We start from the raw sequence: 25,006 nt of genomic DNA on the forward strand, positions 1-25,006 counted from the left end.
GTACAGGTCACACAGCTGTCCTGATGTTCATGCAGTACAGGTCACACAGCTGTCCTGATGTTCACACAACAGAGAAAACAAGTCCCATGAATCTTGAGGAAGTCAGTCACATAATACACGAATAGTGGTTATATCTTATTTCTAGAGGCTGTATTGAGTGCACTGGAAGGATTCCTGCACTGATACTACACTGTCCCTTGCTCTTGAGACATTTGATCCTGATCCACCAGAGCACATTAAATATTCACCTCTTTGTGTCTGCATTACTCTTGAACATTCTTCCTACTTCTTTCCTTTCATATCTGGCTTGTCTATGCGAGTTACCCAACACTTCTGTCTTCTCCTCCTGCCTCTCAGTACACTTCATAGACGGAGCACAGCAGGCAGGGAATGTGATGCCAAACCTATCAGGTAACTTAGAGGTCTGGTCTTCAGCAGTGGCCTGTGTGGCTGGGGTGAATCCCAGCATCCTCTCTCAAAAACCACAGTGGACTAAGGTTTGTGTAAAAAGAAACTCTGGTTCTTTTTACATTGTGGAGAATTAATTTGTAAAACATTGGTTGGTCAAACACTGCTGTGGTTTCCCCATTAGTTAAGGATTTTAGGCCCAGATCTCACAGGCCCAGATCTCTAAAGGAATGCTTGAACTTTTGGCCCAGAGCAGTGGCTGTTTCTCAACCTGTAGGTCACAACCCTTTCACAGGGGTATTTTAAGACCATCAGAAAACAGATATTTATGTTACGAGTCAGTAGCAGAATTACAGCTATGAAGTAGCAATGGTAATGATTTTATGTTTCGGGGGTCACCACAATATGAGGAACTGTATTAAAAGGTCACAGTGTTAGAAAGGCTGAGAGCCACTGGCCTACAGACCCAGTCACTGCAGTATCTGACGTCACAGCACTCTCCTGCTTTTTAATTCTGTTTGTTTATTCTGTGTCCCCTGGGCCAAGGAAGGCGGGGCATTCCTGGTCCTTTGTCCCTGATGTTTTTTTCACATTGTATCAGCCCTTTGACCCAGAAACCCGGCTCATTTGGTCCTTAGGTTTCCAGACATCAGCTAAGCCTGTGATAAGCAGAAATGGCCCAGGTGCCACTGCTCTTGTTAACAAGAGCAGACCAGAGCTGGGGGCTTTTGGTGAGCACCCTGGGTGGGGATTTGGTGTTCCTACCTCTCTCCTGCCTGCCCTGGGTGAGCACGGTTCCCCGGGTGGCTCTGTTGTGTACTTGGCTGCCTTATGCCTTGTCTCCACAGGTTCCAGTAGCCAGCTCCTCCTCCGAGGCTGATGTCACGTAGATTAGAAAAAAGTTTCCAGCTTGAGAATAGAGCTGCACCGCTGGTCTTAGAAATGCTAATTAACCGAGGCCTCTGAGTCATCCTGGAAAATATGTCTTCTTACAGTACCCCGCGTTCTTTCCTGTCTTAACTCTCTGGGAATTGCTTGTTATCTAGGGTAGTCTCTAGAACAGTCTCCCTTCTGAGGAGTTGACGTACTTATAAAATAACTTGGCCTCTCAGTATAGACTTTTAAAGATTTGCTTTGTGTGTGTGTGTGTGTGTGTGTGTGTAGGTGTGTGTGTGTAGAGATGACGCTGGGAGCTGGGAAGAAGCAGCCAGTGCTCTTTACACTTGAGCCGGCTCTCCAGCATTTGGAGACATTGTTATGTGCATGCTTTATGTTCTCTACCGTGTACATTCAGAGTGCCTTGTTGGAGGTTCGGGAAGGGAGCACTTGTCTGTCCTTTGAGGAATGAAGAACTCTGAGTGAGTGTGAGTGGCTCTTGGTTTTAAAGATGGAGCTTGTGTGCTGTCCAGCCTGAGTAATCACTGTCCTTCTCCACAGCATGCGCTCTCGGTGCAAGGGAGAAGGTGAGCTGTCCCATGGTTTCGGTGGCTGCCAGCTTGACTTGCTGCCCCTGCTTATTAGATTGTCTCTGTGTGTGCATTTTTACTTCATGTGCAGGAGATGCTTCTCGCTCACAGAGACTTTGAGAATTGACAGTGCCGTTGATGTCTCCATGAGGCCTGTGCACTGTGTGCAGTCATGCCTGCTTCTGCTTCAGTGAAGGAAGGCTGTGTGACTGTTCTCTTAGTGGGTGCACTCTGGTCTCGCTGCTGCTCTGTCGTGGGCAGGCTGTGCTGCTCTCAGAGGACCTCATTTTCCCCTCAGTGTCCCAGCTTCAGCTTCCATGCGACTGTGTTCTGAAGAATCTAGTTATGGAGTATGGTCTGGGCTTTAACTACTCATTATAAAAGGTCACTGTAAGGAAAATTCTCAGTTCAGTAAATTGAGGTTTATCACAATATTTATCTTTCAAAGAACTTAAATCATTTTTCTTAAATGCATTTAATTTTCAAAGGATTGGATCATAGACCCAGGTATCCATTTTGTGCATTTCTCTATTAAAAGATTTTTTTTTCTTTTTTTTTTCTGAGACAGGGTTTATCTGTGTAGCCCTGGCTGTCCTGGAACTCACTCTGTAGACCAGGCTGGCCTCGAACTCAGAAATCCACCTGCCTCTGCCTCCCAAGTGCTGGGATTAAAGGCCTGTGCCACCACGGCCCAGCAGAAATTTGATTTTTTAAACATGTTTTCTGTCCCATTTGGTTTAAAATATTGGCCAACATTCACTAAGCTTATGTATTGGCCCTTGCCATTGCAGAGACCCATGTCGGTTCAGTTCTGTGTTTTCATAGTCTCAGCTCAGTGCAGTTCCCCTGTGAGACTTGAGTTAGACGGTTCTCTCCTAACTGAGAAGACAGTGTGACGGGAGTGTGCGCAAGTCTGACGGAGGCTTTGAGACGTGTGATCAGAGGCATGGCCAGCGATCATGGGGGCACCCCACGCCTCTGGAATCTCTGCCTAGTCCTGTAGTTGATTCATATTAGTACTAGTTCAGTTTTAGGCCAAAATCTTAAATGCTTTCTCTACAAAAGCCTGTCCTGTGGATTGAACTAAATATAAATAGTATGGAAATTATGTGATAGACTCAAGATTGATGCTTTTTCTTTGGCTAAGAAAAAATTTAGAAAAATTTTAAAAATCTTCTAATCATTTAAATTTCAAACCATTTAAATCCGCCCATCTGTAATGGGCTCTGCTTAGACTCTTAACAGCAGTGACTTCACAGTGAGCTCCTCCGAGAGACGCCATTGCTACTCTCTAGAAGTAAATGCTGTCAGCGATGTCCTCTGCTGACCGGCCACATTCAGTGCAGGAAAACATGTTAATGACACAGCTCTCCAATCAACTGTGTGGGTACAAAGTGTCGATCCTGGGTGAAAAACCTGAGACTTGTTCTTGGTGTCCCGGCGAAGGACTGGTCATTTCCACCCTGTTGACATACAGCTGTCACTGTGGCATGCTTCCTTTGTAGTCAGTAATCATGCAGGGCCTGATACTAGGATTGTTGCCTTGGGAACAACACAGGAATGCTAGTATGGCTATCCTCTCCCCCTAAGTCCTAAAGTGTTTACCGAACACACAGACTTTGAGGACGTCATTCACAGCAGCAGCTTTGTGACTTAGGCACTTGTCACCTTCCAGCTGACTGGGTAAAAGATCACAAATGTGGCCACTTGGCCCCTTTTGCCTTTACTTAAAGAAAAGGACTTCTGAGTATTTAACCTGCTTTCTGATTTATTAGTACCTTGTCACTCAAAGATCTGTCTGTGCTGGCATGAGTTGTACTTCCTGGGTCAGTTATTTGTAAAACGAGGAGTTTTCCTTCACATTTACAATGTGTGTGTGTGTGTGTGTGTGTGAGAGAGAGAGAGAGAGAGAGAGCGAGTGCGCCATTAGTGTACACTGATTGTGGTATTAGATCCCCTAGCATTGGAGTTACAGAATGTTGTGAGCTGCCTGCCATGTGAGTGCTGGAACAGACCGGTCCGGGCAGCACCCACCCTTACCGCCAGTCTCTGCAGTCTCAGTGATGTTCTGTGGAATGGCTCTGCCACTTCCCCTGAGCCCAATAGTTAGACTCTCTGCTCCCTGTGCATTGTATTCTCCTAATGTTGTTATATACAGAGCTCAGAAATCCAGGCTCCCATGCATACAGCTTAAAGTCTCACTGATGAGGTATCCAACCGGGGGCAGCCTGGGCACCTCTGCTCCCCACTTTAGCTCAAGCAGGGGGACCACCCAGTCCGTTCTTGTGGTGGTTGTACACATATCTGTTTTTGTCCAGATTTTAGTTCTGTAGTGTTCGGAGGAGAAGGCCGCATCCCTGCAGCCACACCTCTTACTCGAGGCATTTCATACGGCCAGCCCCCCTTGCAGCTCCTTTTTGCTCCTCCAGTCACCATGCCATCCTTAAATCCTGGCAGTGTCCTGCTGCCTCAGGTGTGTGGCTTGGGTGAGGCGATGGAAGAGCGGACGATGCAGGGATTCCGTGGGGAGCTAGGTTTGCTGAGGCAGCCTAGTAGATGGGTGTGGAGGGAGGGTAGGGGTGGAGGGAAGGTAGGGGTGGAGGGAGGGTAGGGGTGGAGGGAGGGTAGGGGTGGGATGGAACTGCTCCTGAACCGCCCTAGGACTGTTTGAAGACCCTGCAGAATTCAGGGTGGTTGGTCAGTATTTTAATTTCCTCAGTATGCTGATCTGTTTTCTTTAATTTAGGATTTTTAATCACTGACACGATTCTGTTGACTACGAAGGCTGTCGGGTTGCCAGTAGTGTCTAGACGACAGGCCCACTGGGTAAGCAGAGCCTGACAGAAGCACTGGCATTCAGCCTGTAAAGAGCTGCCTTGGCAGTACGGCCCCCAAGAGTTCCCTTGCCTGGGAGGCCTGTGTGGGTACCGGATAGAAGGAGGCTTTCCCTCTTCATTTAAAAGCTCTCAGATGCCTGATGCCTAGGCGGAAATAAAAGGCGTGTTGTCCTGGTGTTAGGATCTGTAGTGGGACACGTCCCTTCTGAATCAGAGCAGGGGGTTTAGTCAGCGGTGCTGTCTTGTATTGCTGCATGTATACATTACTAAAGGGTATGTTTAAGGCTCTGTGGAGGATGTTAGGTGGGTGTTAAATTAGTCTCATCAACCCAGTAACTGAAGGAAGGACAAAGGTGTTGAATGTCCATCCAGAGTGTGCTGAGGTGGCCCATCTTCCCACTTGGCTATGGCTTCCCTGCAGTAACTTTATCTTACATTAGGTTTTGTTTGATAGCTTGATGGACTGATGTCTCACTTGCTCTTGTGATGATTCCCAAGGCTTTTGAGCTTGTTTTATTTAACTTTCTTTGCATATTTTGATTTTTATTAATTTTATGTCTGTGGGTGTTTTGCCTTCATCTGTGCACCTCACACAGTGCCTGGAGAGGCCAGCAGAGGGCGTCCTATCACCCTGTAACAGCCAGCTGTGGGCCACAGTATGGGTGCCAAGAATCAAACCTGGGTCCTCAGCAAGACGAGCCACTGCTCTTACCCTCTGAGCTTTTTCCGTACTTAATTTTAAAACATAAAGGAATCATCAACTGTTATTTCTTTTCTCTGAGTGAAAATAGTTTTACTTGCCCCTGCCTGAAGGGCTATTGACAAATAGCAGCTCAAGGTGCTGTTCTCGGCCGGGCGGTGGCGGCGCACACCTTTAATCCCAGCACTTGGGAGGCAGAGGCAGGCAGATTTCTGAGTTTGAGGCCAGCCTGGTCTACCAAGTGAGTTCCAGGACAGTCCGGGCTATACAGAGAAACCCTGTCTTGAAAACAACAACAACAACAACAACAAAAGAGGTGTTGTTCTCTTTTGTAATGCTTGCTCTGTCACTTTGGCTTGTTTTTCTTTGTGAATTAGGTGCTTTGCTGGTCATCAAGCTGTACTAAATGAGAGGACAGCTCTCACAAGTGATGGCATTACTTTATAACACTTTCTGTTGTGAAAAGAAAAGGTAAACTTATATATAAAAGGACCCCTGGACAGTTTATAAAATCACTCACTCACTCACTGTGTGTGAGTGTGTGTTCCTGCTTAGACGCCACAGCTTATGTGTGGAAACAGAGGATGACTTGCAAGAGCTGCTTGTCTCCCACCACAAAGGTCCCAGAGTAGGTAGGCTTGGCAGCGGTGTAGTCTTTATTGACCCACCATTGGTGTGCTGTGTCAAGGACTGCTCCCAGGACTTCACAGACACTAAGCACGTCCGCTCCTACTGCTGAACTGTGTAGTCCAACTGGCAGCAGTGCTGTGCTCTAAGACTCCCTCACGCTGAGCTCAGAGCAGCGTGTAGCCCTCCTGGAGATTCACTGTATGAGAAGTCCCAGTGCACGTGCTCCTTAGAGCTCAGTCAGCTAACCGGCCACACGGCTCCTGCTTGTTGTTTGTTGTTGTGCGTTTCACTTCTTAGAGATTTACGAATGAGTCTTGTCGTGATTTGCAAAGATTCTTCCACACTTGGTCCCTCTAAATTTTGCTTAGCACTTAGCATTTGACAGATTCTTCTAAAGGGAGAACCAGACAGAGGAGAATAAACCTATGTTAACCACGTACACTAAGCCCAGTCACCAGGAAACCACAAGTTTTGCGGCTGGGAGCTTGTTGGTTCTGATGACTTCATATCTAGGATGAGATCATGATTTCCATCATGAAATTTGGTTCACTCATTTGGTCTTGATTGGTGGTGTTTGGTTTTTATTGAGATTTGAAACAGACAACTATTTCCTTGATCCAGTCTGGAATTTGGAGGATTAGTGAGGAGTACCTGATGGTGTTTCTACCTGAGTGTAGTTTTTGACCAGATTCTCACGTTGTCATACTCCACATGCCCAATAGTCTTTCCATGACAGCTCATCTGTCAGTCTTTGGATTCACTGATGCTTCAGACATGTCACCTCACACCTCCCCTGCTTTGCAGGCACTCTTCCTGGTGTCACAGAGCTGGTCAGCACTGTGGGCTTCCATGTATAGACTCTATGGAGAAATTACTTGCTTACATTAAAAACAAAAAGAGCATCACTTACTCATGGACTGTTAAAAAATAACATAGTTTAGCTTTGAAATTTCTGACCCTAAATCAGGCGTTGGTAACCCAAGATATAGCTACTGCAGTACGGAGCCGCCTGCTGAGAAGATCCAGGGTGAGGAAGGAGTAGAGCGCTTCCTCCTTTGTAGCTCCGCGCATGAAGACATGGCATTACAAGGACATTGTTATTCTAAGTCTCTTGGGCTTGGTGCAGTACTTGGCAAGTTTGTCTAGGCAAACTAGTCTTCAATGTGTGCATCTGTTTTGCATGCAGTGGTAAGGCTCTTCAGACACCCATGTATATCATGTGGAATTAACTCCACTAATTAGACTTCAGAGTTGTTCAAGTAAAAGGACACAGCCCTGTGGCAGAGTGCCAACCACATGCTGCTTTAAATCAAACCTATGCCTTTCTGCTATTCCTCCTCTCCCACTGTCTGCATGTCAACTCATTCCGTCAGGTTGGCATGGGAGAGGCGAGTCTACAAATACCAGCATCAAGCCAGGACAGTAGTTGTGTTCCTGGATAGGTGTTTTATCCAAGGCCAGAGTAAATGCTTGTGTACACACACACACACACACACACACACACACACACCCCTCTTGAGAAGCAGGGGAAGGGGGTACTGTTTGCCCCCACATTGAGTTAGCTTGTTTTAATTAAGGAGATGGAGAAACAGATACTGTATGCTAACATGGCTTAGTGCATCTTCTATCTGGTTCTGTGTGAGACTGCTCTGTAATGCATTTCTTCTTCTATTACCAAATGTGATTAATGTACCACACAGTGTTAACTGTGCTCTCTCCCCAAAGACAGCAACTGGAAGGCAGCATGTAGAAGCTAAATTCTTTGGAGAGGCTCAGTGATTGATTTAAACATAGAAGGATGAATTGGTCCCTGAACCAGACTCTTAAACTGTACTGTGATCGTGACTGAAAGTGGAAGACTTACAAATGCATTGCATAGAATAAATGAATACATTTCATGGCTTTAACTCTTTCCCCCTGATTGCTTTCTGTGGTTTTATAGACTACACTCCATTGCACGCATGGCGGTGCAGAGGGGACTAGGTGTGGTCCTGATGGGATAGGATGTGGGGCAGAGTGAGCATCACTGAGTCCGAGGGAGCTGGAGCAGTGTCTACCACTTGGATTCTCTAGCAGCTCCCACCTGTCAGGACTCTGAGCATAGATGTCAGTTGATACCGAATGGGGATCTAAAGTTCTCCATCCGTGGGACACTGGTGAAGAGGAACAGCAGGTGAATTATATCCCTTGTGCAACTATGTCGAAGGCTCAGCTTCTGAGGATAAGTGGTGTAAGAACATCGTAGCCGGAGAGAACTGTTTCAGTTATTTCCAAGCAGTGTTGTCTTGTCTGATTCTTGCTCTTGAGTCAGGCATGTAATGCTTTCTAAGGCACGTGCCCATTTATCCTTCATAGGGAGAGGAAGTGTGCTCATGCACCCACATTTACGTTGGGGTTCTTGTGTGCCCTGCTGTTACAGAGTTGTCTGGGTGGCAGAACAAGTGAGTGGTTTGTTCGTGTGTGGGTTTCCAGTAACAACTCCCCAGTTTCAGACTGGAGTCTTAGGGGTTCCCTCTGCCCTGCCTCACAGTCCATCCCTCATCCCTGCCGGGCTGGAACTGTCAGGAGGCCTGCTTCTCTGCCGTCGGTCCTGATGGTCTGTGTTAAACCAAGCACAGTGTATGTGACAGCCCCAGTAGACAGAGAGAGCTGGACTGAAAGCTCTTCAAAGGTCACCCTGTGTCTGCCTTCACAATGTGCTGCTTTTTCCTGGAAAGGACCTGGTGGTGTGTTAATCTTGGCTATGTGTTTTCTGTAGTGTATGTTTCCTCAGTTCTCAGCTGATGTGCCTGAGCTCTTTGGTATCCCAGGAGGTGTTGAGCGGTATAGCCATGGAGTATGTGAAATCATTGAGCAGTATAGCCATGGAGTATGTGAAATCATGGAAAGCATGGATACTATTCCAGTGATACGAACAGTTAGGCTTCATAGCGTAAAGTCATTTTCCTTAGCTGTCTGAACTTTTGGTTAAACTTTGAGGTCACAATTGTTGTTTTAAGCTCTTTGGTCATTACAGAAAATCATCTTCTGGATTACTCCATCCACTTGTGCCTGTGGCATGCAGAATCAGATTGGACATCCCCAGGTAGAGTTGGAGCAGATGGATGGCCTGGTGGTGATCTCTACCTTCTGCCCACCTGTCTGATGTGTGTGGCACTCGCTCCTCAGTGACACGTGCAGTCTTCTGAGGCCCCCAACAACCCCTCTCCAGCTGTCGAGTCTCCCTGGCGGTCCTTTAGGGGAGTTGTAATCTTACACAGCTGTGGTTGAGTTTTACACTTGTTGCGTGTATTCACATGTGCTGGAATGTTTCCTCTAACTGGATGCTGTCTCACTTAAGCAGCTACTGAAACTTAAAGAATCGTGTGGGAACCAGGAGATGGCTTGGTTGGTAAAGTGTCTGCCACGAAAGCAGGAGGACCTGAGTTCAGTCCCAGGGCTTACCTGTGTAAGAGCCAGGGAAAGTACTATGTGTGTAACCCCAGTGCTTGGGATATGATGTAACCCGAGTGCTTGGGGTGTGGAGACAGGTGAATACTTGGAGCTCACTGGCTAGCCAGCCTGGCTGAATTAGTGTTGGTGAGCTCCAGATTCATTGAGAGACCCACCCACCCACCCTCCCTTCCTCCCTCCCTCCCTCCCTCCCTCCCTCCCCGCCATACACACACACACACACACACACACACACACACACACTCTCACACACACACACAGGGAGAGGGAGAGGGAAGGAGGGTGAGCAGTTGATTAAGTCACTGATGTCAAACTGTAGCATGCATTTGCACCTATACCACCCACGTGCACGGACATGTACACAGACACGTGCTTATACTTGTGTGCACATACAGGTGTGAGTGCTTCAGGGTTTTTTGGGCGTTGTGCTTTGGAAATTTCAGTGGCCATCTTTGTCGGTTTCTGATGATGGCAGCATTCCAGGTACAGGTTTAAGTGGCATGCTACGTGCGTAGTTGGTGAGGGCACCCATTTGATCCCTTGCTGTGCTTTTAACTGTTACCGAGTTGGGATAGAACGGTCTTCTCTCCTTCCCTGAGCATCTCTTACTGATGGTTTTGCTCACTAGATTGATGGAATTTGGGTACTTGCAGTGGCTTGGTAGAAAGCCAGAGAGCCTTTGTGACATCTAGTCTTTAGAAAAGAGCCAGGCTGTCCACAGACTTGGCGTTCTCAGCATGGGGAAGGGAGAAGGCAGTCAAGAGGGCGTGTCTGAGCTCAGTGTAAGGAGGGTGGAGGGATTCTGTCATTCACTGCTACTGTTAATAAAGCTGCTGTGTGCGATTGCTAAGCAGAAAAACGATGTCTATTCAGATGATTTGACTTCACCGCACTTTAGGATTATAAGCTTTAATTACTTTCAGTGTTTCTAAATTATTAATCTTAGTAAATTTTACTTCATAGAAAATCTTTAAAGACAGATATCTGAATGGATTAGTCTGACTGGCTTTAGAAAATTTCAGATGGAGTTGTGTACACAGGGATAGAGAAATTTATCTTTTACAATAACAAAGAAAATCAAGGGGAAAATCTACCTAGCTTTTTTCTTCTCTTTGCCCACGGTTGGGGGATTGTTGAACCACAAGGGACATGTACTGCCCTGCTGAGACAGCTGAGTTCTTCCTCATGGTCTCCCTCCTGAGAAGAGGGGCTCAGCAAAGAGTGGCTTTTCTTTGGTCCACAGGGTTCATGTTTCTCACGTGGCTTCCAGTGTGGCTCAGACTTAATGCTGGTGTCTTGGCCTGCCCTCATTCCTGAATTCCGTATTCCTGTCTAACTTTTACAGGATGTTACAGCAGCCATGTTGCTTGCCTCTTTTAGAAGTGCCTCACCTGGGCTCTGCTTGCCAGTGCTGCCCCCTAGCAGTGCCTTCCTAGTCCATGGGCTGCTCTGCCTGTCTCTTGTTTCACTGTGCACAGTACTGTTGAGAAGGACAGCCATGTGGAGGATGGCAGTCCTCAGCCTTGAGTCAGTGTGTTAAGAATACAAGTGGGCCTGTGCCTTTGTTACAGTCGACAGGCTCAGAGTGTGCTCTGCTCAGCTCTCTCAGTGCTCTCTGTACCCTCTCCTGAAAGTCTATAAGATGAGCGCACTGGGCCTTCTCCTCCCTGCACATTCAGCATGGCTCTGGATTTAGGCCTCTGCCCCACTGAACTCTTGAGCACGCCCTCTTGTTGGATTTACTGCATAACCCGCCCTCACCTTCCACTGCACATGTGCACTGACTTCTGAATGACTTTACACTGACTCCTCCTTCTTGGCTTGCAACTTCCCGTGAGCCAGGACAGTGGACTTTGGCAATATAGGCCCCTGGGCAGTGCCTGTGTGCTGGCACTCAGGCTGCACACCGGTGGGATGAAGTAGAAGTTGCCTAAGCTACAGGAAATCCTTGGTTAGAATCTTAAAAAACCAGAACACTTTGCAGGACAGTACTCTCGAATTTACATGTTCATAATTGTAAGCATTTCCTCCCCTTCCTTCCCTATTTGTAGCAACTGGATACTGAGTATGCACGTGTGTGTGTGTGTGTGTGTGTGTGTGTGTGTGTGTGTGTGTGTGTGTAAATAAACACTGCTGTTTATTGGAGCATACGTCCACTTGTAGGTGTGGTGTGCCCAAAGCATTGCATGTTTTCTGCTTGTTCCTTTACTCCAGTGCTGATGGCCTCTTTGTACTGAGTAACTTTCTCTCAGGCAGCTCTGTCCAAACATTTTCTCTCTCCTTTTTTCTTTGTATTCTCTCAGCTGAATTTTCCCACTCTTTGAAAAGCTTCACAAGCTGTGAATTGGTCACCATTTGCTGTTGAACATGCTGCAGTGCGTGGCTCCTTTTGGCCTTCCGACCTTCTGGCACTTAATCTGCTGGAGGAAAGTGCCTTGGCTACCTTTCATGGTCTTAGCCATGACATCCCCGTTATGATGGCGCTGTCCACCGAAGGCAGAGGAAGCCATGTGCCTGAGCAGCTGTCTGGCACTGGAAGAGCGTGGGAGATAGATAAACCCTTGCTGATGGTAGTACCTTACTAAATGAGAGGCTGCTTCTGTTCTGTTTGCCTCTTGTGGGAAACTGTGGCCTCCTGTGAGTGCAGCAGTGCTGAGTCCGAGGCCCTGTTCTCTGGCAGGCAAATGCTGCATGTTGGAATGCCTTTAAAGGACTTGCCATACCACCCTGAGTGTCAGCTGCTCAATCAGATCTCAGAAGGCAGAAAGTGCACCCTAGCATGGTTACTTCCTTTCTCTGCTTTGTAAGTAGTGTGCTTAAAGACATAACTAGGATCATTACTTTGAATAGGGACAGAAAGGAATCTCATGATGTTGTATTGATTTGTGTATATATTAGTTTCCACTAAGTAAATAATGTAATAGTAACCAAATGGAAGGGGTGCTCTGGCTTCTTTCCTTGCCATTTTCATGCTTCCTGTTAGTCTCAGAGTGGCCTCAGGTAGGTAGCTGATCCATACCCTGAAGAAATGGATGAGGTCATCAGAGTAGAAGGGGCAGTGTGGCTGACAAGAGAGCAGTGTGGAGAGGTGCCGTCCAGGGAGGCAGAGCTCCCATGTCAGGCTTCCTGCCAGGGTCTCCTTCTGTGTGGTGTTGGCTGCAGGGTGGCTTCCTGCTTGCTGCTGTTCACCTGAGTGATTGCAGCGTATTGCAGCTCCCATCTGCTTTGGCTTTCTTGGCAGTCACTTCTGCTGCTTGCTGGGTGCAGGAAGCTAGGCAGATGTCAGAGGCCTGAGCTGCATTTCCTTCAAACTGGCAGGAACTCCACTGTGCCTTCCACTTAACCTATGGTGTCAGGTCCTCTTGTAATGGTTGGGTGTTCTTGAAAACATAAGCAAACAGCTTATGTTTAAACCTATGATAAAAGAGCTCCCCAGCGTTAGAGTTTAGAGTTAGAGTCTTACCGTTGGTCCTTAATACCACGTAAAGCATCAGCATGGAGTGAGGAACAGTGATTGGAAGTTTGGTGTGCTTTGTTGTAATACTGTCTCTTTCCTTCTCTTTCCTGCTTTTCAGAGTGACCCGAAAATCTTCTGAGACCCCACTTTGTACTTCCTGGGGTGAGGGTTAAGCTTGTACATTTACTTGTTTGCTCTTTAGACAAGTTGTCACTTTGAAGCTCTGACCTACCTGGAACTTACTCTGTAGACCAGACTGGCCTCAAGTCAGAAGGATCCGCCTGACTCTCCCTCCTGGGCACTGGAATCAAAGGCATGCTTTGGTGGCTGCAAGTGACGCATGACAGCTGTCCTGTTAGTCCCTCTGTTGTCCCATTGAGTGCTAAAGGAGCTGCTGAGACTGTGGCAGCCATCTGGCCAAGCTGCAGGCTCAGGAGACGTTTGAATCCAGGACACCAGAAGCCTCCTCAGCTTCAGTGTGCTGGCGTCTGGTGCTGAGCACACGGCATGGGAGAGAGCAGACCTTGGAGTCATCAGGGTTAACCACAGGTGCAACACAGCCTTTGGATCAAAGACAACTGAGTTATTGCCCCTGTTAAGTGAGGTCCTGGGAAGAACATTAGTCCTTTAGGTCACTATGACACTACTCTCGATTTGGCACAGATGTGCGCTGTGCGAGTGCCAGTCCAGGAGCCCTGCAGAATCAGAGAACTAGTGTGCCACCAAAGGGACAGTGTGCCAGGGAACAGCTTAGCACTAAGGATAGGGTGGTAGGGGAAAAAACCCTAATCTTGCACATGTGTGTGTACACATCTGTGTGCTTACATGAATGCATTTTTGTATGTATACACACACACACACACACACACACACGCACACACGCACACACACGTGCACGTGTTAACAATGTCCTGTAAGATCTCATTGCATTAGAACAATGCACTTGGTAACTTTTTTAGTGGAGTGATTTATTCTTCATGGACTCTGATGGTAATTTAATAGTTAAGTACTGCCTCATCTCTCATAGCAAAAACATTACAGTTAGAGCCTCTTAGGTGGCTCAGTAGCTCTTGCTGCCAAGCCCGAGGATCTGAGTTTGAGCCCAGAACCCTGTGGTGAGAGATGGTTGGCTCTTGCTTGCTCTCCTCCCATGTGCACCGTGTTCCTGCAGGGACACACACAAAAACACTTAACTTTAACATTTAAGAAAAAAATATGCATGACAATATTTTCATTGATTTGTAGTGATAGTTAACGCATTACAGGAAGAGATGAGAATTGCTAAGACCCTGTCCAGGCTTCTGTAAAATGCTGTGCCAGGTCCTGCCCTCTGAAGAGCACAGAGGCCTGACCAGCAAGAGACACTGTGAGCAACAGTCTGAGCTGCCAAAGGGAAGTGTATTTCTCTGAAAGGGAGACCAAGTGTCAAAGAGGCACTAGACTGAGGCCAGAGGGTTAGTTAATGGCAACTTGGAAAATCCCAGAGTGATAACTTGATTACACAGAAAGCGTTTAGGTAAAATTATCTGCATGTGTTCTGCATTGTGAATCTGTTATCAAAACACTTTACACCTTGAAAAGAATAGGAGTTTATTAATATTCACAGTGCATTTTGAAAGCACACATAATCGCTGCATTCTGAAACCTCGGCTCATGATGTAAAAATACCCTTTAACAACATTGTAGGCGAGTGGAGCTTTCTCCTTTGTGGTTTTGCAGAGCCTTCCCCAGACGCCCGCCAGTCAGCAGCCTTCAAAGGTACTTTCTCTGTAAAAAACATTTACTCTAGTAGGAAATTTTAAAGAAAAACAATCTTTCAAAGTAGAATGTGCTGTCTTGTACCTCACTGTACTCAAGCAGCCTGATCTGTATTGTATTCTGTTGTGTTTAAAAGACAGTTTCCTACCAAGTAGTTGAGGCTGGTCTGAAACTCAACTCTCTTTACCCCTGTTTACTTCTTATTGTGTGTCTGTGTGTACACAGCTCTGCGGACATCAGAGGGCAGCTTACAGGAGTTGGTTCTCTCCTTCTACCATGTGGTTCTGGGATCCAACTCAAGTCATCGGGCTTGGTGGCAGCTTCCTCTTCTCAGTGAGACTTCCCAGCTGTCTGCCATTAGCTCTTACCCTCCTGCCACAGCCCTGGTGTCGCCCACACAGTCTGCCTCTGAGCAGCCTTTTCCATGAGAAGTGATATGAGCTCAGGGAGAGACCCATGTTGTGAGAATTCTGGAATTTTTGTTTCTTTAAAAAACATAGAAATATTATAAGAATGTTTTCATTGTAATCCCAGGTGTGGAGATGTGGGGCTGCTGCAGACTGTCCTGCAGACTGTCCTGCAGACTGTCCTGCAGACTGTCCGTAGCAGCTGAGTATGATTGGCCTCATGTTCTAGCAGAGGTGTGGTTTTGCCAGCTGCAGATAGTTTTTACAATTGTGTGACTGACATGCGGAATTCTGGGAATTTTTCAGAGAGTATGTAAATGCTAGAGCCCTGAGAAGTGGTTATTGGTCATTCAGAGGATTGGTTGCAGTTTGTTAGTAGTTGTGCTCAAAGAAAAAAGAAATTAGATTCACAGATCCCCTCCTGGCTCCCGACATTTTTCTTTCTCTCCCTATCTAAGTGATAGGGGGTGAAAGTGGGGATGGAGGGAGTGTGGTGGAATAAGGGTAGAAAAAGAACAACACACCAAGTAGCAAGACAAGGTACAGACCCAGTCCTCAGGCACCAAGCCCAGGGAAGGGCTTGCCAGGTGGGTTTTTTTTTTTTTTAATCATGGGTCTGAACACTGAAACAGAAATGGGTATGCCACCATACCTGTGATCCCAGCTATTACAGTAGCTACAGCAGGAGGACTGCAAGTTCAGAAGCCAGCTTGACTAAAGCACTGGAAAGCGGTCCCAGAAGAGAGGTACATAACAGCACAGCACTGGGCTCCACCCCAAACTGTTCAATCAAGGACGGGGTTTGCTTTCATCCTAGCCTTAAAGCCTCTCCTAACCTGTCCACACACTCAGCACAGCTACCCTCAAGCTCACTGCCTTCCTAAGGCTCATTGAGTGTGACAGTATTTACCCTAGTCTCTCAGCCTGTCACTCCTTGCAGGGAAGAGCTGTGCTTGTTGTGCACAGCCCTTACCAAGCTGTGACTCAATGTCCTTGTGTTTTAACCCAGAACTCTAGATGCCGTTTAGTATCTTAGAAAAATGGAAGAAAGGCAAAGACTGAAGAGGAAAGTGTCACAAAGGAAATAAATACTCAGTTTCTGCCCCACCAAGGCCATCCAAGTGCAGCCCAGGACAGATGTGATTCCTGGCTCAAAAGTCAGTCAGTGAGATATCTCAAGATGGGTGACACAGAAGCACTGGGCCATATTTGGTCTTTACTTCACTTTAAACAGAAAAGATGAGGAATGGAAAGGCAGGTAACTCTACCAAAAAAGTGGCAGCACTAGCCCCGGGTGTGGTGCAGCTCTGTACCAGTGAAGAGTGTGCTGCCCAGCAATGAGTGTGCAGCCCAGCAGGGAGTGTGCAGCCCAGGAGCCGGCAGTAGTCCAGCCAGGGGCTACTGAGCTCGTGAGGCTATCCTGATGCCACACTCTTCATACTACACACCTGTATGCTGCTTCTGGTTACCAGGAACATGCTATTTCACACTGCTAACTAGGGACACACCACAGTCCAAGGAGGAAGAAAGGGCCTTCCACTGCCCACAGACCACAATGCTGGATTTACCTGGATTCCTTTGAAAAAAAACTGTTGTGGTGGCTTCTTTGTAGCTTTGAATAAAAAGACAGGTTGAGGGAGTACTCTGAACCATGCTTAGCCAAGTGTCCTCAGCAGCAGGGCCTCAAGTATATAACATCTTGGAGTCTGGCTGCACCTGAAGGGAGGGTTTACTTCTTTGAAAATGTTTCAATAAATTGTCTTATCAATAGCATCAAGGCATTTAAAATGACATTTTATGAACAAACTCCAGGCAACTGTTTCAACATTTCTTGCTTACATGTTTCAAACATTACACACTTTTCTTAAAACAGATAGATAATACAAAGAACAAACTTCATGAAGACTGGTTTGTATGCTTCCCATTGGCCATTGTTTTTCTTGAATGTGACTTTTGAAAAACAAAACTCAGGGCCCAAGGGGTGGCTCAGTGGTCCAGAGTGCTTGCTGCACAATCACGGAGACCAGAGTTGTGATCCCAGCAGCAGAGAGAGCTGCTGTGGCCTTATGTAACACCGAGGTAGGTGTATGTGTTGGGAGGCAGGGCTGGGGCAGGAGGATGAACAGGTGGGGCTTCCTAGTTGCCAACTTTAGAGGGAGGCACTGCCTGAAGGCACAGGGCAGAGTGGAAGAGAGGATAAAGGGCACCAGTTTCTGCACTTCGTGCACGAGCACGCACACACGCGCGCGCGCGCACACACACACACACACACACACACACACACGCGCGAGCGTGTGTGTATAGGGAGGAGGGGGAGATGGAGGCAGTTAGAAAGGTTTCTAAAGTAAAAGAACTGAAACCAACAGCTCAGCTGATCCCACAGACTTAGAACTCTCCTACACTGCCATCCTCCTGTCATCTGTTGCCTTCCTGCTTCCAGTCTCCTCCCCTTTCTCTCACCATCTTGGAGTTTGTTATGAATACAAACCCTGTGAGGGGCAGAGGTGGCCCCAAAGTTAAGTTTGCTGCTCCTGTTTGGTTCCAAGCACCCACATGGAGGCTCACAACCCTGCAACTCCAACTCCAGGTATCCACTGGCCTCCTCTGGCCTCCTCAGACTCATGTATATACATGGCATGTGTAAACTCATGCCTGCAGGCAAACACATAGGATGAATAATGACAGTGCCCAAGCTTAGAACATTGCGTATAACAGCATGTGCACTTGTTCTGTTGCTATAGTCCTGTGCTTTCACTGTCCATTCATGAATCTCATGTTATGGACACAGTACACCAGATGGGAAGGGCCCGAGTGACCAGCCATGATTTTGGGCTAGCTAATGCGAACAACATTGATTTCCAGGCCTGGTTGCAGCTGTGCCCTTGTGAATGCCTTAGAACTCGGATGGTTTTCAGCATGTCCTTTCTGTAAGAGGAGGGAGGACCTTTGTAGGAAATGGCCTGGATGGTACTAGTGTGCCTGCCATGGGCGCCGAGACTGCTGTCTGTGCATCTTTGGAGACAAGGGTGCCCCAGTGAACTGTGACTTGGCTACCTGACAAGATGACACAGACGTTTGCCAGTGTGATCTTTCCTATCACTGTAGTAGTGCAGTGGCTAAGGATCCTTGTGGTTTGCTGAGCACATAACCGGAGAGTTGTATACAGACAGCACCAAAGACAAAATGGGGCAGAATGAAGAGCATGGGCAGTGGGTACACAGAACAGCAGCAAGAGGCAGGGCCTGTCTGATCTTACCTCAGTAGCTTTCTGTGTGGCAAATGGCAGGTATCCAAAGATATAAAGGGTTGTGTGAATTATCTCCTTCACTCACCTCATGGCTTGCAGGAATGGCTAGACTTTAAAGTAGATTGTCCCACAGCAGTTTTACGCCAGGGTAAACAAACTGTGTGCATGCGCTTCCTCCGACTCTGTCCTCTTGGTAGAAGCAGGTACACTACCTGCACTATTTCAGAACCGTTTCTCCCTCATAATAGTTTCCACTGTAGTGTGCCTGCATCAGGCTGATGATTTAAGTGGCAGAATGGAATCTCTGGAGGCAGCAGCCTGTGCCTACAGCTGCCTTGCACATGATAGGGGCATCCTCAGAGAGACAGTCAGCTGGCAGTGGGGACAGGTACCGAACCCACTGGCTGCTTCCTCTGAAGCTTGGTCTTTTCCTTGTACTTTCCTTGCCTTATTTTAATTACCTCTTTTAAAAAGACATTTTGCTTTTTAAGTAATCAATAGTAAAAACAAGCAGTTGACTCAGATCTTCTCTTTTTCTACTCACGTTTCTCTGTTCTTCATGGGCTGTGAGAACTGCAAGTGAATGCTGTGTGACGTCACCTAACAGCTCCTTTACTCTGCTAACTTGTTACAACAAAGGCATCTACTCTCTGCTGCTTTGCACTTACTAATCTTTTTGTTGAGTTGAGCTGAGCTCTTGCCTTTCTCAAAACCGTCTCCTTTCGTCTCCTTTCAGCAAACTCCACTGTGCTGTCCACACACAGGCTGGCTCCATGTTTCACTCTGGATCCTGCCCCGCCTTTGTGTTCTGCACTGCTTCCTTCGCTGCTTATCCCACCCCACCCCCACCCTCACCCCCACCCCCGCCCCCGCCCCCACCCTGTGTGGGTTTCTTCAGGGTCAGGACCACCCCTCCCCAGCCCCTGAGCTCTCTGCACAGGCCTCAGGCTCACTAGGTGCTAGCTGGGCAGCTTCCGGTTCGTGCCCAGTTGACAGCAGAGTCGTGTTGTGCACCTGTGGCTCCCAGCAGTTGCTATAAACTGTGCTACACTGAGAATAGCTAGGGGCATGCATAGGACGAGTCGCCTCAACCCGTTGGGTGAAAGATCTAGGGTCACAAAAACTGGATTGGTTCTGTTGTGTGCTACATAGAGTTCGTGTTTCTAATTACTGATTTTGTAAAGGACAGCCAGTTTTACTATTGTATGGCTTTAAATATGTTCCTTTTTGTGGACTTGAAATTTAAATGTGTGAATATCAACAAGTCTTTCTGGGTTTTTGAAAAAAAAAATCTTCCCAAATGTGCCACCCTTGGCTGTGTTATACTGAATATTCCGAGACCAAGTGCACTCTACTGACAGAACTTTACATTCTTTGTAAAGCACAAACCATCAGGGTACCCTGACCAGACAGGAACACGTGGACTTCCCTTTGTGGTAGTGATGTACCTCTCTCGTTTTCTGTAAAGCATTATGATTTTATTCTTGAAACAAGGTTTTATCTTTTGAGGAGTGTTTCTGATATGCCCTGTCATAATTCGGAGACCTTGTGAGCAGGAGTCACTTCCCAGAGGTGGCTGCGTCGTTGGTGTGGTTTTGACTCGTAGGCAAGTGTTCTTGAGGACACTTTGAGGAACGAGGGTGTATTACTACTGCTGGCTCAGGACCAAAGCTAACAACTTTGAAAGACTATGTCACTGTGGTAACGTTCCTCCCGTGACAGACACCTCAGTAAATCAGTACATAAATGAAAAGCATGTAAATTGTCAAAATAGAGGATACAGTAGATACCCCCTTACCTCGAGTGGAGGCAGCATCACACAGCTTGGTGTGGACTCTGCACTCAATCAGTCCTGTTGTTGTTTTGAAGTAGGACCTCCCAGAGTAGTTCAGGCTGACCTCAGTGCCTGGGTAGATCTTCTGCCTCAGACTCCCATGTGCTCAGGTGACACACATGTGCCAACCTGCTCCTACCATTGAAGCCAGTTTTATTTAACCTTATATAACGCTCTAAGCTGTGTAACATGCTTGCTACACTGTGCCCCAAATAAGCAAAGCCACTGTTACCTCTACCATAGGGTAGAATCTCAGCTCCCTTGCTTTTGATCTTGTTCATAGTCCACTTTAAAAGTAATTCTTAAAGTTTCCCTTCTTTATTGAGCTAGCAGGGTTTGAGTGCTCACTGTGTGGGAGGCCCTGTGGGCCCTCCCGTCTCAGGCTGACAAGGGAGCTTCGTGTGTGAACAAGGACATCCGGTCCAGCACCTGTGAGTGCTGATGAGTAAGGCCTGCTTTGTTTTGACACACCATCAACTGGAGGCTGCTGTTTGTCCCCAGCAGACAAGATGGGGAGGCATCTTGGCTGGGTGGCCAGAAGGGCAGAGCGGCATCCAGGTGCGATCCACCGCTGCTTCCTGCCAAGCGTGCAACCAACTGTTCTGTTCTTCTTCCAGTGAGCATTTGTCCTGTGCTTTCACATTCTTTCTTCATGGGGAGAGTAACGTGTGCACAAGTGTGGAGATTGCTCAGCACCAGCCAATCTACCTGATCAACGAGGAGCACCTACACATGGCCCAGTCCTCACCTGCACCATTTCAAGGTCAGTCAGAGGCCATGTGCCTTACCTTGCACCAGCACTGCTGAGTGTGTGGCTGCCTCTCCCAGTGGAGTACTGTAGTAGTGGCTGGGGTGTTGTGGGCGGGTGTAGAGTTTTGTAGGGTGGACTGGGGTCTTGTAGGAGAGGATATGTGCCTGAGCAGGTGGTTTAAAAGTCAGCATGGTCAGTTAATGACAGTTCTTAGGGAAGCACATGTCTAACGTGGGCTTGGTAAAGCTGTGTAATTTCCTTTGGAACAAACTAAGATTGACAAGCAGCACAGGCCCGACAAGTGACTGAAGGGCTGTGGTTGTGTCTGGCAGCAAGGCTCTGCAGTGAAGTCACTGACAGAAGGTGGTTGCTAACAAGGAGAGCTGCCTTTTAGAGTCCCTGTCAGCATATTGTCCTTAGTCGCACACTCTGGATGAGTGTCTGGTTATGACTTGACGTCATGCACTGGCGGTCTCGTCACGTTATCTTCATCTTTGTTCCAAAATAACTTTACGTCTTTTGGTTCCAGTAAGCATTCTGAGTCTATAGCTTAATCTTAGGAATTCATAATTTTCTATGAATAATAGATTTGAAATGTTAAAAACCATGAAAAAATTCTTTCGGGCTCACTTTGATTTATCATTTCCAAAAGTGTCTGAAAAAGACATGACATATAGAATGTAGTAGCTTGTACCAGTTATGTTCTCATTTAGTAAGGAAATAATAAAGATAAGTCCACCTTTGTGGGAGAGAGCTTAGATTCTTCTTCTTCCTATACTCAGTCTTACCTGCCACCCTTCATCACCACCCTTTACATTCTGTTAGGCTCTAAAAGTCAGGTGGCCGGGCAGGTGGCATGCCGTTAACTCAGCACTAGAGGCAAGACAGTGAATTCTTGAGTTCAAGGCAGCCAGAACTACACAGAGAAACCCTGCCTTGAAACACACACACACACACACACACACACACACAAAACAACTATAACATTCATATAAAATTTAAAATAGCCCAATTCTCAATACACAAACTAAGATGTTGCACAGCACATGCTATTACAGGTTATCAGATTTAAATGCTGTGTTTATTTGAATTTGAAAATGTGAAGGGACAGCTGACTTCATCTCCAATGGTACCACTTAAAATAAAAGCATTTATGAAGTTATAAAGGTCACAAGAGCAAATAAGTAGCTTTTGACTGGGGAAGTTGGGAGCGGTTGTCTTAGGAATAAAGGTCCCTAGAGAGCACATATGAAGTCAGCTCTGGCCCTCCCAGTTTTAGAAGGATAGAGAATTCCAGGTCAGACTTAGGTCCATATTGGATTAAAGATAACTTTGGCTATGTGAGATTTGTCTCAGAAAGCCAAAAGGGAGGCGGGGGAGACGGCTCAGTGAGTGCAGTGCTTGCTCCACACGCACCAGAGCCTGAGTTTGCTCTCCAGCGTCAGGTCAGAGCTGGATAGGACACACTTAGACCCTCAGCTCTGGGGCACTGAGATGGGCACATTCCTGGGGTTTGCTGGCCAGCAGGCAGTCAGACCTGTGGGCTTCATGTTCAGTGAGATACCTGATCTCTCCAACTATGGCAGAGATCCAGGAAGGTGGCCCATCGAGTAATGTTCCCCTGATAAGCGCTCTGAGTTTAACCCTTGGGACCCAGGCGATAGGAGAGAACAGACTTTGGCAGACTGTCCTCTTACCTCCATATTTGCACATACAAATTAATTTAAAAGACAAAGATATAGAGAGGAAGAACTCTGATATCTATCCCTGCTCTCTAGACTCATGGGCACACACACGTGTACACATAAGACTGTACACATACATGCAGTGTGCACACAAAGCCAAAGGGAAATGGGGTTCTTCCCACTCTAAGTTGTCTAGTCCCTTAGAAAGGATTATTCCAAAGATGTGTTCCCAGGGCTACAGTGTAAGGGCCACAGTAACCCAGTGTGCTTCTGACTCCACCAAAACAACCTTGGCTTCCAAGACTGAAAGAAAACACAACTAGTGTCAGCTCCATCCTGGTGTTCACACAGCCTAAGCATGCTCAGCGCGCATCTCTGCAGTCACATGGGTCACAAGTAAGCTGTGTGCTTCACGCTCTGGACATTAAGATTTGCTAGTAGGAGTTTTATTACTGTTATATGTTATTATGTATTCTGTGTTGCCTGTTATTCTTTGATTATTACATGTGTGGGGTTCTCAGGCTCCACATCAATGTTAAGTACCAGATAGGCCTGGGTGTCCATGCCAAATGTAGTCTTCATGTTGAACAGCCATTCTCTATTGGCAGGCGTGTATTTTAATGTGTAGATTATTTATATAGTATATATTGATAGAATTGAAAGTGTAATGGTTTTCCCAAATTGATGTAATTAAAACACACATAAATAATTCTAAAGTAAACTTTAAAGCCACACTGTGAAAGACGTCAGAATATAATTCAAAGGGTATGAAGTAGTGCTGTGTTTTAACCTAAAACAACCAAATCGATAGGACACTGTGATCCTTGTCTCTCCTCTCCATAGTCCTGGTGAGTCCTTACGGCTTAAACGGCACACTAACAGGACATGCATACAAGATGTCCGACCCAGCCGCCCGCAAGCTGATTGAGGAATGGCAGTGTTTCTACCCGATGGTGCTGAGGAAGAAGGAGGAGCCTCGGGAGGAGGCTGAGCTGGAATATGACGATGACTTCCCGGTGGCAGTTGAAGTCATTGTTGGTAAGAAAGTGTTTGCCTGAAAGACTGTATTCTAGCTCCATTGTTAATTTAAAGAGATGACCACTCAGGTTCTCCACACCTGTGGCCCCTGCTTCCTGTCCCCTGTGCTGTCGTCATGGTGACTCTGGGACACATGTTCAAGCAAGTGTCCCCATTGACCTGCTCACTTGAGACTGTTTTTCAGGCCTGATCCTTGCTGTCTTTCCTCACAGGTGGTGTCCGGATGGTGTACCCTTCGGCTTTTGTGTTGATCTCTCAGAATGACATCCCAGTTCCTCAGAGTGGTGCCAGTGCCAGCGGGCACGCCACAGTTGCACAGCAGGGACTTGGTAGTGTGAAAGACCCTACTAGCTGCGGGATGCCTCTGACGCCTCCCACCTCCCCAGAGCAGGTGCTTATAGGTGAGTGCAACCCAGCGTGCTCCTGGGAGGGACTCCTAGACAATCATCAGCATGCCAGAATTCCTGATGGAAGTACTGGAGACGGGTGAGGGGTAGCATGTGAGAGGCCCAAGTGGCCGTGTCCCAGAATTGTGCCTGTGTCACCTTAGTCTCTGTTCTACAGATAGTGTTGGTGCATTCCTTAGTTCTGCACACGCAGTTACCCCGGCATACTTGATGTCCATGTTTCTGCACATGGACAGGAAACTATATGTGGGTAGCCTGGTCCTGTTCTTTTTTAAACAATGGCAAATAGCATGTCAACTTTGCTTGTGTCTCAGTGGCCAGATGGCCTGAGATGCCCTTAGGGGAAAGAGGGTTTCTCTGCCTCACAGTTCCACAGAGTTAGCCCACTGTTGCTGGACTGCATGCATTCAGACAGAGCGTTATGGTAGTGGGAAGACATGGGAGGCAGTGCTTAGCTTCTTGTTGGATACAGAGTAAAGAGAATACAGAGCAAGTGGCCAGGGCCAGGGCCAGGTTGCAGTCCTGAGGACTTGTCCCTAGGGTCCTGCTTCCTCCCACAGGTCCCACCTGCCCTTTCACCACAGCTCAGTGAACTCAGAAGGGTTAATCCTTTGATTTAGTCAGAACTAACTGTCTCTTGAAGTCCCTTACAGACATGATGCCCTGGAGGTAGTTCCTAGTCCAGTCACATGGACAGTCAAAGTTAACCACCACAAGCAGGACCAGGATAGCTGGAACCTTTGCGTAGCTGACAGTTGTTACCCAAGGACAAAAATGCAATGATTCTTTCTTAATGTTAAGATAGCATGAGGAGCTCTGAGTGGGTACTGGGTCCTGTACTGATCTGCTCTCTGAAGTAAACATTTGGCTCTCTCTCTGTCTCTATCTCTCTCTGTCTCTCTCTGTGTGTGTGTGTCCCTCCCTCCCT

The 25,006-nt window shown here is 47.1% G+C and overlaps 1 protein-coding gene across 2 annotated transcripts in view; it reads left to right on the top strand.

The window, feature by feature from the left end:
- The window catches only part of Med13l (mediator complex subunit 13L), a 203,458-nt gene that overhangs the window by 134,082 nt on the left and 44,370 nt on the right, over positions 1 to 25,006 (top strand). For both annotated transcript variants that reach the window (XM_028753911.1, XM_028753913.1), the window contains exons 5-7: positions 20,815 to 20,960; positions 23,477 to 23,671; positions 23,884 to 24,072. In XM_028753911.1, coding sequence (XP_028609744.1) covers positions 20,815 to 20,960; positions 23,477 to 23,671; positions 23,884 to 24,072 — 530 coding nt within the window. The remainder of the gene's footprint in view (positions 1 to 20,814; positions 20,961 to 23,476; positions 23,672 to 23,883; positions 24,073 to 25,006) is intronic.

This window comes from Grammomys surdaster, unplaced genomic scaffold (assembly GCF_004785775.1).
Source record: "Grammomys surdaster isolate TR1022 unplaced genomic scaffold, NIH_TR_1.0 125976, whole genome shotgun sequence".
NCBI classification, from domain to species: Eukaryota; Metazoa; Chordata; class Mammalia; order Rodentia; family Muridae; genus Grammomys; species Grammomys surdaster.